The sequence below is a fragment of the Choloepus didactylus genome, chromosome 2 (assembly GCF_015220235.1).
Source record: "Choloepus didactylus isolate mChoDid1 chromosome 2, mChoDid1.pri, whole genome shotgun sequence".
Lineage (NCBI taxonomy): Eukaryota > Metazoa > Chordata > Mammalia > Pilosa > Megalonychidae > Choloepus > Choloepus didactylus.
The window spans coordinates 184,005,538-184,021,741 of NC_051308.1; the positions used below are offsets into that span (position 1 = coordinate 184,005,538).

General features: G+C 36.4%; 1 protein-coding gene and 1 pseudogene across 6 annotated transcripts in view; both read right to left on the reverse strand.

Moving 5' to 3' along the window:
- The window catches only part of PATJ (PATJ crumbs cell polarity complex component), a 450,328-nt gene that overhangs the window by 131,761 nt on the left and 302,363 nt on the right, over positions 1-16,204 (reverse strand). For all 6 annotated transcript variants that reach the window (XM_037827057.1, XM_037827058.1, XM_037827056.1 and 3 more), the window contains one exon: positions 12,139-12,230. In XM_037827057.1, the coding sequence (XP_037682985.1) occupies positions 12,139-12,230 (92 nt within the window). The remainder of the gene's footprint in view (positions 1-12,138; positions 12,231-16,204) is intronic.
- Positions 14,176-14,742, reverse strand: LOC119527234 (annotated as a pseudogene).

Here is a 16,204-nt window from a genome sequence, read left to right on the forward strand (position 1 = left end):
TTCAGGAGTTTTCTGTCTCTGCTAATTGAAAATTCACTTTCATCAAACCCACAGAATCCTATTTTATGCAAACAGAATAGCATTATATAAAAAGCAGAACTTACATGCCGAAATTGAGCCTGTATTGCTGAGTGGGTTGACTTAATTTTTTTGCAATCTGTTCTAAAATGATTATAACTTCAATCTAGTATCCACCACACAGTTAAGGTACACAAAACAGGAAAGGCTGAATAAATGAGGAACACATAAACACAATTAAACATTCTTTTTTATTAAAACAGGCCTGGGATATAATTCTTTGATTGAAATACAAAGAGTGATGCGAGACACTTGCGGAGAGGAAAAAATAAACTCTATACTTGTCATTTTAATTGGAACATGATACTGTATTAATATTCAGTCAGGAAAGCTCCATGTAAATGAGCCAGAAGAAACGACATACACAACAAAGTAAACCATTATATCTTAATGGAAGCAAAACTCCTCACTGTAGATATTTCTAACTGAATGCACAGATTGAATAGTTTCCAATTCAAAACTGGAAGAAACATCCAAAATAGCTGAATATGCTGAATCTGAAATAAAAAGTCCAATGATGGTAGAATTATTAAATTTATTTACTTGGCATTTCCAAATTATGTCAATCAATAATGAGGGTTGCTGGGAGTAATTCAGTATCCAGACCAACATTTTCAAAGGTAGTTCTAATATAACTGTTCCCAGTTGCGCAGAGGAAACGGTGGCTCATAAAATATTTGGTAGGAGGAGGTGGGAAGGGGTTGATGTGGGACCCTACAACTGGTTGAGATGGATGACTTAGCCTAACAAGTTTTTAATAGAGATTCTTTCTTAAAAAACAGCATAGTAGATACCGTTGGCTGCCTACCCTCAGCTATTCCCCTCTCATTCCTGGCTGGAAAAGCCCAAATATTGTTCAGATATCTAGTCCTAGCCATAAGGCCACGTACGGAGCAAAGTGACTATACTTCTAGAGATAAATAAGACACAAATCCTGCCTGACTCCTTGGAAATAATCATGGTATTCTCATTTCAAGTGCCAATGAATGGTTTGGCAATGGAAATGTGTCATACAGGAGAGCCACAGTCGAGACTTGTTCAGAGGCCTTGTGCTTTGCTAAAGAAGTTTGAAGGATAAAAATTTTTCAGAATCAAGGCTAAAAGCCTATATGTGACAAGAAAATACACAGAGGGAACCAAATACTGCACTCTGGTTGTTCATAGTTTGTCTGAATAGCTCTCTTTTTTTCACCCCTTCTATTCATTAGAATTCATTGGCAGCAAGCAATAGAAATGATTTAGAACCAGCTAAAGCAAACTGGAATTTATTGGAGGAACACTGGGATCTCACAAAACCAACAAAAAGGCTAATAGACAGGCTGGGAACAGATAGGAATTAAGAGACCTCCAGAAGACAAGGAAACAGGAGGCAGAATGATCTTATAGCAGGAAGGTCAGATCAAGCACTGTGGTTTGATAAATAAACAGCAGTCATATGAAATCACTTGAACAATTTGCTTCCTACTGTAAGTGTAAGATGTCATACTGACCATGTTTAGGTCTTACAACTACTCAGTGGCCACACCTTGGCAGTGAAAGAAAGTACTGGCTCTTTCAGCTTCCACAGAGGAAATGAGTCATTTGGATTTGCTGTTTTTAATGTTCTATCAAGACTACATATGTTATTTGTGTGTATGTGTGTGTGTGTATGTGTAGGGGAATGGGGTTCTCCCAAAGTAAACAGGCATGCTACAGGGAAGGAGTATAAATACTGACAAGTACAAAAAAAAAAAAAAAAAAAAAAAGACAAGATGCCCACATCATCACTGATGACACCCCAATTTATTGTTTCTGAGTGTCAAAATAGGTGACACAAATATAATCATAATTCCCACAAGGTATTACAGGCTGGTACTATGTTGAGGAATGGGAGTCGAAAACAAAAAAATTACCAATTCTGTCCATGAAATAATACAACCAATTCTAAAAGACACTTTACAAGTCATCAAGAAAGATGGGCTCAGAGTATCTTCTGGGGAAGATGGCAGAATAGGGAACTGTAGGGCTTACTCCTCCTCCAAGAACAGTTAGATGCTAAGCAGAAACTGTCTGAAACAACTGCTCTGGGTGCTGGAGGCTAGGGAAGCGCTGTGCAGCAGGTAAGAATGGGACAAAGAGACTGAGAAAATGCGGTGAACAATGTAACTGCCCATCCATGGCTGCTGGTGCCCATCCCCCACTCTCAAGGCAAGTAGCTTTGGGTCTGGTCCCTGGCTGGCTGGCTGCTGCCGACATAGGAGGACTTGGAAACCCTTCTCCCAAAGAATGGTGTGGGCACAGCCAAGTGCACATCATGGTCTGAGAATTTAGATTGCTGGGTCCTGCTGTTTTAGCCCACCTTGGACAGGGGCCACTGTGCTATTGTTTCAGTGCCACCTCTGAGAGGGTGGAGCTGGCAGATGTTTAAAAGCACACAGCCTTCTTAGGGCTAAGGGGAACAGCTTGATGAAAAACGCCATCTGCTGGGAAGGCCAGAAAAACACATTCTTGGGGAGCTGACAAAAAGACTTTTGGGGACTTTCCTGACCGTCTCCCCAGGACCATTTAGAGCTGGTCTGTGCCTCTTTTTTGTGTGTTCCTGGCACTTTTTTGGCTGGGAAATACTGATGAACCAAGTGTCAAAGAAGAATTAACCACAAAGCCAATTAACCACAAAATCCTAGACAAGAGACAGAAACTGACTTTCAGAGTCAGTTCATCAAGATAATCAGATGCTAATTATCAGCAAAAAATTACAAACCATACTAAGGAACAGGAAGTGATGGCCCAGTCAAAGGAACAAATTAAAAAGTTATAGAAGATACAGAATTTGGAACTAATCAAAGATGTTCAAACAAATCTCCTAAATCAATTCAAGGAGATAAAGGAAAATATGGCTAAAGAGTTAAAGGATATTAAGAACACACTGGATGAGCATAAACAAGAATTTGAAAGTATGAAACAAAGCATAATAGAACTTACAGGAATGTAAAGCACAATAGAGGGGATTAAAAATACTCTAGAAGCATACAACAGCAGATCTGAACAGGTAGGAGAAAGAATCAGCAAACTGGAAGATAGAGCATTTGAAATCTCACAGACAGAACAGAAAGAGAAGAGAATGGAAAAAACAAAGTCTCAGAAAATTGAATGACAGCATGAAGTGCACAAATATACCTGCCATGGGAGTCCCAGCAAGAGAAGAGAAGGGAAAAGGGGAAGAAAGACTATTTGAGGAAATAATGGCTGAAAATTTCCTAACTCTTATGAAAGATATAACCACACATGTTCAAGAAGAACAATGTACTCCAAACAGAATAAACCCAAATAGACCTACTCCAAGACACATACTAATCTGAATGTCAAATGCCAAAGATAAAGACAGAATTCTGGAGGCAGCAAGAGAAAAGCGATTTGTTACATAAAAGGAAATAGCAATAAGATTAAGCATCAATTTCTCAACAGAAATCAGAGGTGAGAAGACAGTGGTATGATGTATAAGGTACCAGACAAGAAAAACTGCCAGCCAAGATTCTTTACCTGGCAAATTTTCCTTCAAAAATGAGGAAGAGTTTTAAATATTCATAGATAAACAGAAACTAAGAGACTTCACTAATAACAGACCTGCTCTACAAGAAATACTTAAGGGAGTTCTACAGGCCGAAAGGAAAAAGATAAGAAAGAGAGAGACTTGGAGGAGACTGTAGAAATGAAGATTATCAGTAATGGTAACTAAAAGGGTAAAAAGAGAGACAATAAGATATGACATATAAAAGCCAAAGGATAAAAAATGGTTGAAGTAAATACTGCCTTCACAGTAATAACATTGAATAATAATGGATTAAATACTCCAATCAGAAGACACAGGTTGGCAGAATGGATTTAAAAAAACGATCCATCTATATGATGTGAGATTCACCTTAGACCCAAGGATACTAATATGTTGAAAGTGAAAGGTTGGAAACAGATATTCCATGCAAACAGTAACCAAAAAAGAGTTGGGGTAGCTATGCTAATATTGGACAAAATAGACTTTAAATGCAAAACTGTTAAATGAAACAAAGTATTAGAATAGCTAGAAGGAAAGAATTGAAATGGTGGAACCCATAGCATCCTTTGAAATTTGTCCTATAGCTACTTGTTAAATTGTAATTTGAAAGCTATCACCTTTTTGTATATATGTTACATTTCACAATAAGGAAATAACTGAAACTATGGTATTATAACTCACAACTTTGGAAATTTCCTATATAACTACTTGTTAAATCATACTTTAAAAGCTATTACCTTTTTGTATATATGTTATATTTCACAATAAGAAAATAACTGAAACTGTAGAACTGTGACCTATAATATTCTTTGAAATCTGCTAACTACTTGTTACATTGCACTTGGAAAGTTATTACTTCTGTGTATATATGTTATATTCTACAATAAAACATGATTTAAAAAAAAAAAGAGAGACAAGGAAGGACACTATGTATTACTAAAAGGTACAATCCACCAGAAGAAATAACAATCATAAAAATTTATGCACCTAACCAGGGTGCCCCAAAATACAAGAGGCAAATACTGGCAAAACTGAAGGGAGAAATAGCTGGAGACTTCAATACACCAAAAACAGAAAATTTAGACAGAGGATCAATAAAGAAACAGAAAACTTGAATAATATGATAAATGAACTAGACCTAACAGATATACACAAAACATTGTATCCCCAAACAACATGATATACTTTCTTCTCAAGTACTCACAGATCATTCTCCAGGATAGACCACATGTTAGGTCACAAAACAAGTATCAATAAATTTAAAAAGACCGAAATGATACAAACCACTTTCTCTGACCATAATGGAATGAAGATGGAAATCAGTAACGGTTAAGAACTAGAAAATTCATAAATAAATAGAGGTTAAACAAACACTCTTAAACTATCAGTGGGTCAAAGTAGAAACTGTAAGAGAAAGCAATAAATATCTTGAGACAAACGAAAACGAGTACACAATATATCAAAACTTATGGGATGCAGCAAAGGCAGTGCTAAGAGGGAACTTTATAGACCTAAATGCCTACATTAAAAAAGAAAAGATCTCAAATTAATGACCTAACTGCACACCTGGAGGAACTAGAAAACGAACAGCAAATGAATCCCAAAGCAAGCAGGAGGAAAGAAATAACAAAGATTAGAGCAGAAATAAATGAAATTGAGAATCATAATAAAAAAAGTAGAATTAACAAAATCAAAAGTTGGTTCTTTGAGAAGATCAATAAAATTTACAAACCCTGAGCTCTACTGACAACGAAAAAGAGAGAAAAGATACAACTGAATTAAACCAGAAATGGTGGTGGTGGGGGGTATTACTAGTGATCCCACAGAAAAAAAAAGGACCATAAGAGGATACCATGAACAAATGCAAACCGACAAACTGGACAACTTAGATGAAATGGACAAATTCGTAGAAATATCCGAAAAACCTACACTGACTTTAGAAGAAATAGAAGACCTCAACAGACCAACTACAAGTAAAGAGATTGAATCAGTCATCAAAAACCTTCCAACAAAGAAAAGCACAGGACCAGACGAAGTTCACAGGGGAATTCTACCAATCATTCAAAGAAGAATTAATACAAATCCTGCTCAAAATCTTCCAAAAAATTGAAGAGAAAGGAGCACTACCTAACTCATTCTATGAAACCAATATCATCCTAATACCAAAGCCAAATAAAGATACTGAAAGAAAATGACAGACCATTATCTCTAATTCACATAGATGCAAAAACCCTCAACAAAATACTTGAAAATCGAATCTAACAGCACATCAAAAGAATTATACACCATGATGAAGTGGGTTTTATCCCAGGTATGCAAGGGTGGTTCAACATAAGAATATCAATTAATGTACTTCACCACATTAAAAAACCAAAGGGGAAAAACTATGAGTGTTATCGATTGATGAAGAAAAGGCAGTAAACAATAATGTTGTAATATGCTTTCATCACCTATAACAAGGGTACCACACCAATGCTAAGTGTCAACAATAGAGGGGTATAAGGCATAGGTTATTTTCTTTTTGGAGTAATAAAAATGTTCTAAAATTGTGCCGATGAAGGTACATCTCTGTGATTACACTGAGAGCCACTGATCATACACTTTGGATGGACTGTACGGTGTGTGAATATATTTCAATAAAATTGCTTGAAAAAAAGAAAGAACCTGTGCCTGTTGTTTGGTAGCAACATTCACCCAATTTTCACCCAATTCACCTAATTCATCAATGAGCCTATAAAACTTTTCACCACTTCAGACTGACCAAAATCAACTTCAAAAGAGGAAAATTTACTACTACTGTGGATATTGAAAAGAATAAGTGACAGGTTTTTAAGATGATTCAAGAAATGGATGACAAGGGGAACCACAATTGGATTAAATATGCAACTTCCCAAGGTTACCATAGCATCTCAGAGGGAACAATGCTTTCTCTCTGGAAGTATAATGTCTAATGTCTTTGACAAAAGATCAAAACACAAAACACTCTATCCACATCTTGTTCTTGAACTAAAATGCTTATGAATTCTACTTACAAATACAAAATTAATAAATAATTAGAATGGTTATATAAAACGGATAGTGCAGGAAACATACTGGAAGAAATTAAGCAAAAGTCGGCACTTTAGAACACTGGAGAACTCACATGGGTCTACCGTACAGCCCAACCAAAAACAGAAGCAGAAGAGCCTTGAAATTGCCAGAGAATGATGCTCCTACTAGAGTTCAGTGCTGATGACAGGACTCTTTCTCAAAACTTCTTGTCATAGATACCATGGATGGGATGTTACCATGCACTTGAAAAAGGGGATTGCATTCTTTAAGGGTTCATGAAAGTCGAAAAGATGCTTACTTGCAGAATTCAAAATAGTCAATGTATATAGCTCTAATGATCCAATGGTAATTTCCTAAAGAAGATCTTTTTTTTTTTCAGTAGTAAATGATTAGGTATAGTGGATATAATATCCAATTCTAGAACCTTTGGGTTTCTGTGCATACTATGACTTTGCTTACCTACCCTATATGTTCCTACAGCATCATAGCAATTACATCATTGGATATAGTACTAGATTGTTTATTCTCTATCTTATCCTGTGCTCCTGTAGGGCAGAGGTTGTGTTCTTTGTGTTACTGACTTCACAGTGCCAGTACAAAGTAGGCACTCAGTAAATACCTGTTGAATAAATGAATGAATGTTCTTTATGAAAGTAAAAACCATGCTTGTGCCTACAATCTTCTTTTCCTCCCTACAGATCAAACCAGGATCTAAAGAAGTAAGAGCTCAATAGGGATTAACAACACAGGCACTCAAGTTGTTTTTTGAGATGGACTTCCGGAGAAGACCCCGAAATTCATGCTAATTTCAAGTCAATATGAACTTTCCATGACATGACTAGAGGATAATGGGCTACATTGTATTTTTAATTATAAAAACAAGACACATGCATTCAACTGTTACAGTAAGAAGGATCCCGGGGTGGGTTCACTTTTATTTAGTAGGCTGACAGCTGGCATTAAATCTTTTCAAGTACTTTAGTTTCATTTGGTGTCCTTTAGCCCCAGGAGTTTTTACACAGTACACATTTTCCACATGTAACTAAGTAATGGAAAGTGAGTTGTGATATATGACATTCAATTTTCGATAGTGGGGGAAGGTACAACAAGAGCTGCAGGCAAGATCATTAATCTCCTTGGATCCCTGCACTGACAAATAGAGCAGTTCATTCTTTATCGTATTAATATAGCTCTCCTCCCGTACTCAGATTGCTGTGCTTCTGCAGAGGGGATGATGCTGAATAAAAAAACCCAATAGAATTGAATATGTGGTACATAACAAGAACCCAGATTGTAACATACATCTGGATGATCCAGAGTTGAGTAATTTAGTATATCAAAGTCTATATGTTTAGGGCACAATTTGCAGAATTGTTCAAAATCTAATGATGTGAAAAGAAAAAGGAAAAAAGAGATTATGTATGTTGTGTATACATGACAGCAACTTGCTATCTTGTACCTACTAATAGACCCTTGTGAATTACAGATCAATTACTATATGAATAAATACAAGTCTTAAACAATGTGACAGGGACTTGCTCACAATGTACATCATTAAAGACTAAAGTCCTTAGCTAATTAAAATGTTGCCTGCAGCATATTTTAATAGCTTTCTGTGATTACTTTACTGCTAATTATGCTGCCAAAACCTGTGGCCAGTTCCCATTTTTATCTCAATTGTCAATAAATTTGAAAAAGAGTTCCAAGGTATAAAAACCCCAAATTTCTGTATAATGGAAAGGCACATAGCATCTAAACTTCCACTAAGGAAGGAAATACTGCCAAAAAGCAGCACTAACTATAAAGAAATGCAATTCAAAAAACTATTTTTTAAGTAATATTAAAACAGTACAAATTGTGCTGATTTTAAAAGAAAAGTATAATTGCAACTGTTGTGCTGAGATTATTGAAGTGTTAACTTCTTGAAACTTGATAACAAATTAATTTTTAATTGCTTCAGGATTTGGTTCCTTAATAGCCAGAATTAAGCTTCTTATAACAATAGTTTGGAAGAGGTAATATATATGACAGAAGTTGAAAGACATACCTGAACAAATAATGAATAGACAATCAGCCTGAATGTGAGAGAATAAATATTGGATAGCACCTAAAATGTACAAGTCATCATGCAGTAATAGGCAAAAATATTCCATTACCGCCCCCCATTGTTGATGTATGAAAAGGAAGAGCAAGAAAATACTTTTTTTTTTGCTTGCCTTATGTGACTCAAATTCTGACACTATTTGATATTACTTACCTCAGTGAAATCTATTACAATGTCTTATTGACATGGGGATTAATTCGTGTTAATTAGATTTCTCTTTATACTTTGCTTAATTAAACAGTGTTATACTCCTTGTTAGAATATCAAATCATCAGGAAAAAAAGTGACACTCCTGACAGGGAATTAAAAAAGATGTTTTAGGAAAGCTGTGTCCAACTCCCTTTTAACATTTTTTGAGAAATGGTTTTATATAATATCCCATAGCTATCTCTTCCAATGCTTAACCATTATGATGTTAATTAAAGCATTTTTAAACTGTGAGTATGCTTCATTTATAAAAATATTCAAAATTATGGAATTAGACAAGGTATATATCAAGGAGTGACTTTTCTTTTTCCTCCCTCCTCTCTCCCTTCACACCTTTTCTTCCTGATTTCTTTCCTTTTACCTCCTCCTTCTTTCCCTTCACACCTTTTCCTGTCATTATAATAATTATCATAATCATCATCAACATTGTTGAGCTGTATTGCCAGGCAATTTATATGTATAAATATATTGGACAACTTATGAGACAGCTACATCATCCCCAAGAGAGACCAGGAAACTGACTAAGTTCACACACTGAGTTGTCGTAGAGTTCAGTTCAAGTCCAGCCAGGGAGAATTCAGTTTCTTCTTCTAATCACAAGCATCATAGTCCAGCCATGCTTTAGAAAAGAATTCATCCCTTTAGATAAGTGTTCTTGGCAGATGAATAGTTCTTTTTCTTATAGCAACTGCAGCATTAATTAATTAATTAATTGTTAGCATACGAATTACCCAACACGTCTACTGAATCAAACAAAGGCTGTCAGTAGTATCGTCTAAAAGTGGATATGGCAATAGATTGGTCAGAATCATAGCTGCATATTTTTTTCTCCTTATAAAAGATACAGAAAATCTTCCTAACTCAGGGAGAGGGACTGAGATATGAGGAATTTTGTAAAATTATATATGTGTGTGTGCACTTAAATCCATAACCTAAGTTAAACTAACAATGATTGTTGCCTCTGGAGACTAAATGACCCATAATTACTTCGTGGAAGCTAAAAGGAAATTTATTCAACAGAGCTTTCTGAATGCCCACTATGTTGCAAGGCATTATAATTTAATGACCATGTAGGAAAGGTTTATAATTAGATTAACATTTTGAATGTGCACTGATACTTCAAAATTGCTTAAAATCATTTCTGGCAAATAAGCATTCAGCAACATCCTTGATCTTGCTTACACCATTAATTTACTGAACAAATCCTTAATTTTGCTCTCTTCTGAACAGTCAAAATTGAAATTATCAGAAACGAAAGTAATGGTACTTTACTGTCTTATTAAATTTCCACTCAGCTTTCTCTTCTGTAGTCTAAATAATTTCAAATCACTTAACCTTTATTGAAGGAGGAGGGATTCTATGTTCCAACTACTTAATTGTATTAAATGATTTCCTTTGGATCCTATTTAATTTTCCTTCTGCTTTCTTTAAACTGACCCAATGTAAGCAATAAATGCCCACAGATGACAGCACTTGCAGCAGTGGCAGTTGCCAGGCACCAAGCTCGTATGTGCCACATTACATCTCATGTGATCTTCACATAACCCTTTGTGGTAGGGAGCATCATTTTCTTTTACAGATGAAGAAACTGAGGCTCAAAGCTGAGACATAACTTTTCCAAGATCACTGAGCCAGTAATCTTTCTGAAGGTTTATTTCTGGTAATTCCCTAGGATCACATTACCTCCTAATTCCTTTGCAGCAGAAATACAATACTAACATGTATCTTTTCACTGCTGAGGTTGCCTGCTGTACTCTTACCTACTAACTTGTATAAAAAGCTTTCAACCTAAACATAATATCTGTGTTGAACTGCCTCAATGGACCACACCTTCATCCCTCCAGTAGCTGATCTTCCCCCAAATCTGCATATGTTTTAATTCCCTAACTCTAATTTCATAACCTCTGGCAATAGGAAGGGCAAGGACACCAAAAAAAAAGAGATCGATGTCTAAAACAGAGGACTTCAGGGTGAGTAAGCCAGAAGGCATTGTTTCATTACACAGAGATACAAGAAGGAGGAAAGTTTTTGTCTCTGGAAATAAAAAGTAAAACTGGAAAGCCAGAACAGACTTCTGGTAGAAGAGGGCACCAAATGCAGGATTTTCTTTAAGAGCAAAGCAACAACACCTGATAAGTATCAAGTGATGTCACAAGGAAGGAATGTTTAAATCACTTCCATTAGCATCCATATCTGGGAATAAGACTACCGCCTACCAGACCCCACCTCCTAGCAGCCCCCTGAAATGGAAAGAAGGTTTTACTGATTGGTAACTAGTAGCAAGAGGAATAATGATGATCATCACCATAATAAAAATACCAGCTAACATGCATTCAAGCCCTTACATTTTGCTAGGCACTGTGCTGAATATTTTTAATTTACTGAACTATCATGACTCATGAGATAGGTGCTTTATTACCCCCATTTTACAGCTCAGAAAACTGAGGCATAGAGGGAAAAGAAACAGAGTAACAGCAAACATAGAGGGTTAGTTATGTTGTTTAAAAATAATACAGATTTACCTTTTCTTTCAGTCAAATAATAGCAAATAATGGGAAAAAAAATCAATATCATCCCATTGTTGATATGACAATGAGGACTACCAATGGTGAAGATTCCTAATTTTGATTCACCTATTCCAGAGGCACAATCAGCTAGCAGACAAGATATGCGCAAATGTGGAGTCCCAAATTTAGAACACAATCCTGGACAACAAAGCTGATGTTGTCACCAGCAATCTTAATATGAAGCTCATATAAATTTCCTGGGGTCTGTTTTCTTGCCTGTTCTTTGGTGAAAACATTAATGAATCAGCAAGCAGTATCAAATGATGGTGACAGGAAGAGAAAGTTAAAGGGATCTATTATATTATATAAAGGATAATCAGATCCAGGAAGGGAAGACATTTTTTATAACTGAAATACAAATACTAGCCTCAAATACCGATTCTGTCATGTGAAACACACAAAACAAGTAACAGGAAAACTTCAATCAAAACAATATGCACTTTTATTAAAGTGACAGAAAAGGAAAATGTATTCTTAAATGGACAGTGATTTTGTTAGACAAACCAAAGACAAACACAAATAATAACAGAATAATTACACAAATAATAACATCTCCAGAAGAGATCCTTGTAATTTTGGAAAATCAGCTGTATCTGTCTTACCTGATGAAAACCAGCTTGACCTTTGATGGGGCAGTCTTAATAATGGCAGATGCATTTTGATGACTTCTTCCATACAGGATCTGATTGTTTATCTGTTTGGGGAAAAAAATAAAATAAAATGCATTCATAAAAACAAAATATATACTTAGAATTAATCAAATAATAAAGTCCATTAATTTTTAAGTAGGTACATTTATGACTAATGCTAAAAATCTTAATATATAGTATGGATTCAAACACTGTAATTTAAACATCTATTAAAATCTGTTAAATTTAGTTTTTGATTTAAGTTCATATAGAAAATACAGTCCTTGTCCCTTTTGCTAAACATCTTCAAGAGAGCAGGAGATGAGCTAGGTGCAAAAACTTTATAATGGATAGAGCATTTCTTACAGCTTTTCCAGATTCCTAAAAAATGGGAAACAGTCCAAACAGTGGAATTCACCAACGCTCTGGAGGGCCCATTAAACATGATTCTGTAAATGTGTTAAGGTTATTACATGGCATAAATTTTGTTACTCCAGATGAGGAAAACACTACATTTCCATTTTAAATAAAATTTTAGATCGATTGCACAGAAACATTTTATTCTACACAATCAATGAACCATCTGCTCATATCCAAGATGTGGTGAGATTTTTAACTTGATTGGATTCACCTAAATATGATATGAAAACATTTACATTCTAAATTTTTTCATTCTTTTTCCCACTGACAAACCATGATAATAGCTGTAATCAATCTTTCATTTTATTTTATCCAATTGATAACAGCTAGTACAATTTTGGCTTTTTTTTTCCTGCCCTGTCTCTTTAGTAAGTAGTTAATGATCTATACAATCTACTCCAAGGAAATTCTATATTCACATAAGGCCTCAATAATCCTTCTATTTAAGGGATATGCATTCTGTAATCAGCATCTAATTTGTCTGTTATCTTTTCTGCTGTAACTTTTTTTTTAAATTTATTTTATTTTAATAATCTTTTAATTGTCAAAGTAAATAAGAGATTTACTTTTAAAGGTAATTCTTTGCATCTTGGCCTTTTGTATCCATCCCTTTCTACTCCACAGTTAAAAATTAAAATAACATCATCTAGAATAATTTTTACTAAAACCACTAAGGGATATTTTAAAAATATCCCAGAATCTGGAACGAATGCGAGGGAATAAATAACAAACATAACAGTACGTAGGGTTCTAAAGTGTATTATGTTAAACAACTTTTCACTTGTCTCATTAAATCTTTCATCCAGTTTTGGCAAAGACTATAGCAAAATAACATCTGCCATATACATAGGTTCATAAAATGGGAGTGGTTGTACCTCTGAATCTTGTCCACATCATCTTCTATGCATATTATATAATATATAAATGCCCTGGTTTTGCTCCCTAAGAGGTTACCAGCTGCTGGTTCCAAGTTTACAAGAGAAACACACATGAAATCCTGTCCGTGTAGCTAGTCCTGTCGTTAATACAAACATGACACAGTCATATGCTAAACGGTTATAAAGAAATAGCATATTATGTGCAACTAAAATAGAGAAAAAATGAAGTCAGCTCTTTCCAGGCATAAATGTGTAAATATTTTAAAATTTCACATTAAACAAATATTAAAGGGAAGATTTTCCCATATTTCTAAATAATATAATGTTGATAATGTTGAACATAAAATGGACTTTTACATTTGACCTCCTTTTTTGTAAATACAGCTGCAGACTGAGTTGCAGACTCTTTTTTTTTTTCAAAAAGTCTCTCCTCTTAACACACATGTCTTTCTGGGATGGGTCAAGACAATCTGGCATACTAAGGCAGTGTCACCCAGGAAGATACCTGGGAGGGAAGGCATGACATCCCCTTCACTCCCCCACTTTTCTTTTTTTTTTAGTTTAAGGTTTTAATGTCAAAACATAGTCTTGTAAGTTCTTAAAATAATCCTTTTACAAAACAAGGCAGCTTTATGCTGTAAAAACATTAGTTCTTTGTCCAAGGTTATGTTTTCCTGTCCCCGTCTGCTGTTCCCAGCTGTCAGCATCTTCTTCAGAGATCAGTTTTTCCTTCCTAGCTACACCTGCATGCAGCTTTTAGGCTGTCCGGGTATGGTTTACAGCCTAAATGTATAACGCTGTCAAACAAGAGCTCCACTGTTGTTTCAGATGCCTGAACATGCTGAGCTAGCCCTAGTGTTTTCTGCACCTCTTGGCAGATCTTGGAGAAGCAATACTGGAACTCCTCATGGCAGTCATTCTTGCCTTTGCCACAGGTCTCGCAGCACCTATCGTGTTGGTTGCAGCACTTGCTTAGGGAGGGGATGCCAATGTTAAGGTGAACCCCAAACAGCGGAGAGCCACATCCATTCGGCGGTGAGGGTTTACAACCATAACGTGGGAGAGGCTCAGATCCGTCACTGCCCTTGCACTGGCAGAGCCCGTCCTCGTCTCCTAGGAGGTCCAAGCCGGCGATCAGGTACGTGTCTATCTTGTGAACGCCGTTCCCGATGGTCTAAGGGTGGCCCTCCAGTCGGTGGTCTGGGCCTCCTCCTGGCCCCTGAAAGCGGCCACCAGGAGGTGGAGCAGGAGCGAGCGCGGGCCGCGGAAGCACGGCCATCCACGCTGCGCCGGCCTCGCCAGGCCCCACGGGTCCCCGGAGCCGCGGCAGCAAGCGCGCCCCCATGGAGGCTCCGGGGCGCCCTAGGCAGCGGCGCGAGCTGGGGCTAGGAAACAGCCACCCGCTCCATGTCCGCTCCTCCTTCCGGGCGGCGTGGACCACGCTCACCGCAGCCGACGCCGCCTTTACCTGCTGTCACAGTTTTAATGAACACTTCCAAGGATAGAACAAAAATACACTATTTTTAACAGTCTAAAATGAAGCTCGTCCATCACTGAAGTGGGAAAGCTGGGATTCATATCCAAGGCTGCTGTAAAGACTAAACTCCAGCCCCCACCTCACTCTGCCTTTCTTTCTACTAGCTTTTGGTTTTTGCCAAGATAATCCATTTCACAGAAATCCATTTATCTCCACACTGTCGTTTGTTTATGCCTCAGTTTTCTCTTCTCTAAAAGTTCAAGCACCTAGTTCGTAAAGCTGCTGTGAGAATTAAATGAGACAGTATCTTTTAAATTTAATTTATACTACTCTTGATATCTAAAGGGTTTTAAAATTTTTATGTGTTTAAAACTATCTTTTCTGTTAAGGTTTCTGCCTTTAATATCATGTATTAAAAAATGTGCCTGCCCTCAAGATTATATAATTATCCATGTATAATATTAATATTTTCATGGTTTTATTTTCTTACTTTTACATCTTCTTACCTTAGTTAAAAGGGGAATGGTTAAATAAATCATGTAGTCATTAAAAGTAATGTGAAAAAGCATATTTAATGACATTGGAAATGTTCAAACTGTATCAAGTAGCAAAACCAGGTTATAAAACAGTATGTATAGCATGATCACATTTTTTTAACCATATTTTTCCAATCTCTTTAATTTACAAGAACTACAAACAAGATAGCATTTAAAAAAAAATAGGTTGATGCATGGAATATGCCAGGTTTGATGCCTGGCATTCAGGTAACTATTTGCCAGTGTCTTCCCTTCTGTGCCTGGCTTCTGATTTGGGGAAGTCTTTCCTAAACTAGGACCTGATCTAACCCTCTTGTCTTTGAATTCTCTGGCACTAGATTTAAAAAACTTGTCTTATGGCACTTACACCACAACATGACACAGCAAAATCAGTCCTTGTCAGGGATCAACACCAGTAGGGTCACATAACAGACATTTATTGATTTGAGCTAAACTCCTTGAGGGCAGGCACTGGCTTCCTCCCCTTGGTATTTCCCAGGTTCTCATGTATAGCTTTATACACAGTGGTGCTCAATGAGGATTTACTAAATCGCAGAGCCCTGAATGAAGCGGTCCTTAATCACCTCTAGTATGCTTCCTCAGAGGTGGTCTCCAGCCTCCAAAGTGATTGAGATTAAAAAAATTCTTTTCTGATCAGCCAAAGCGTGAGCATATAGAAAATCAAACTGTTTCATGTTTATGGATATGCCTGCTTTTGGTGGATTAGA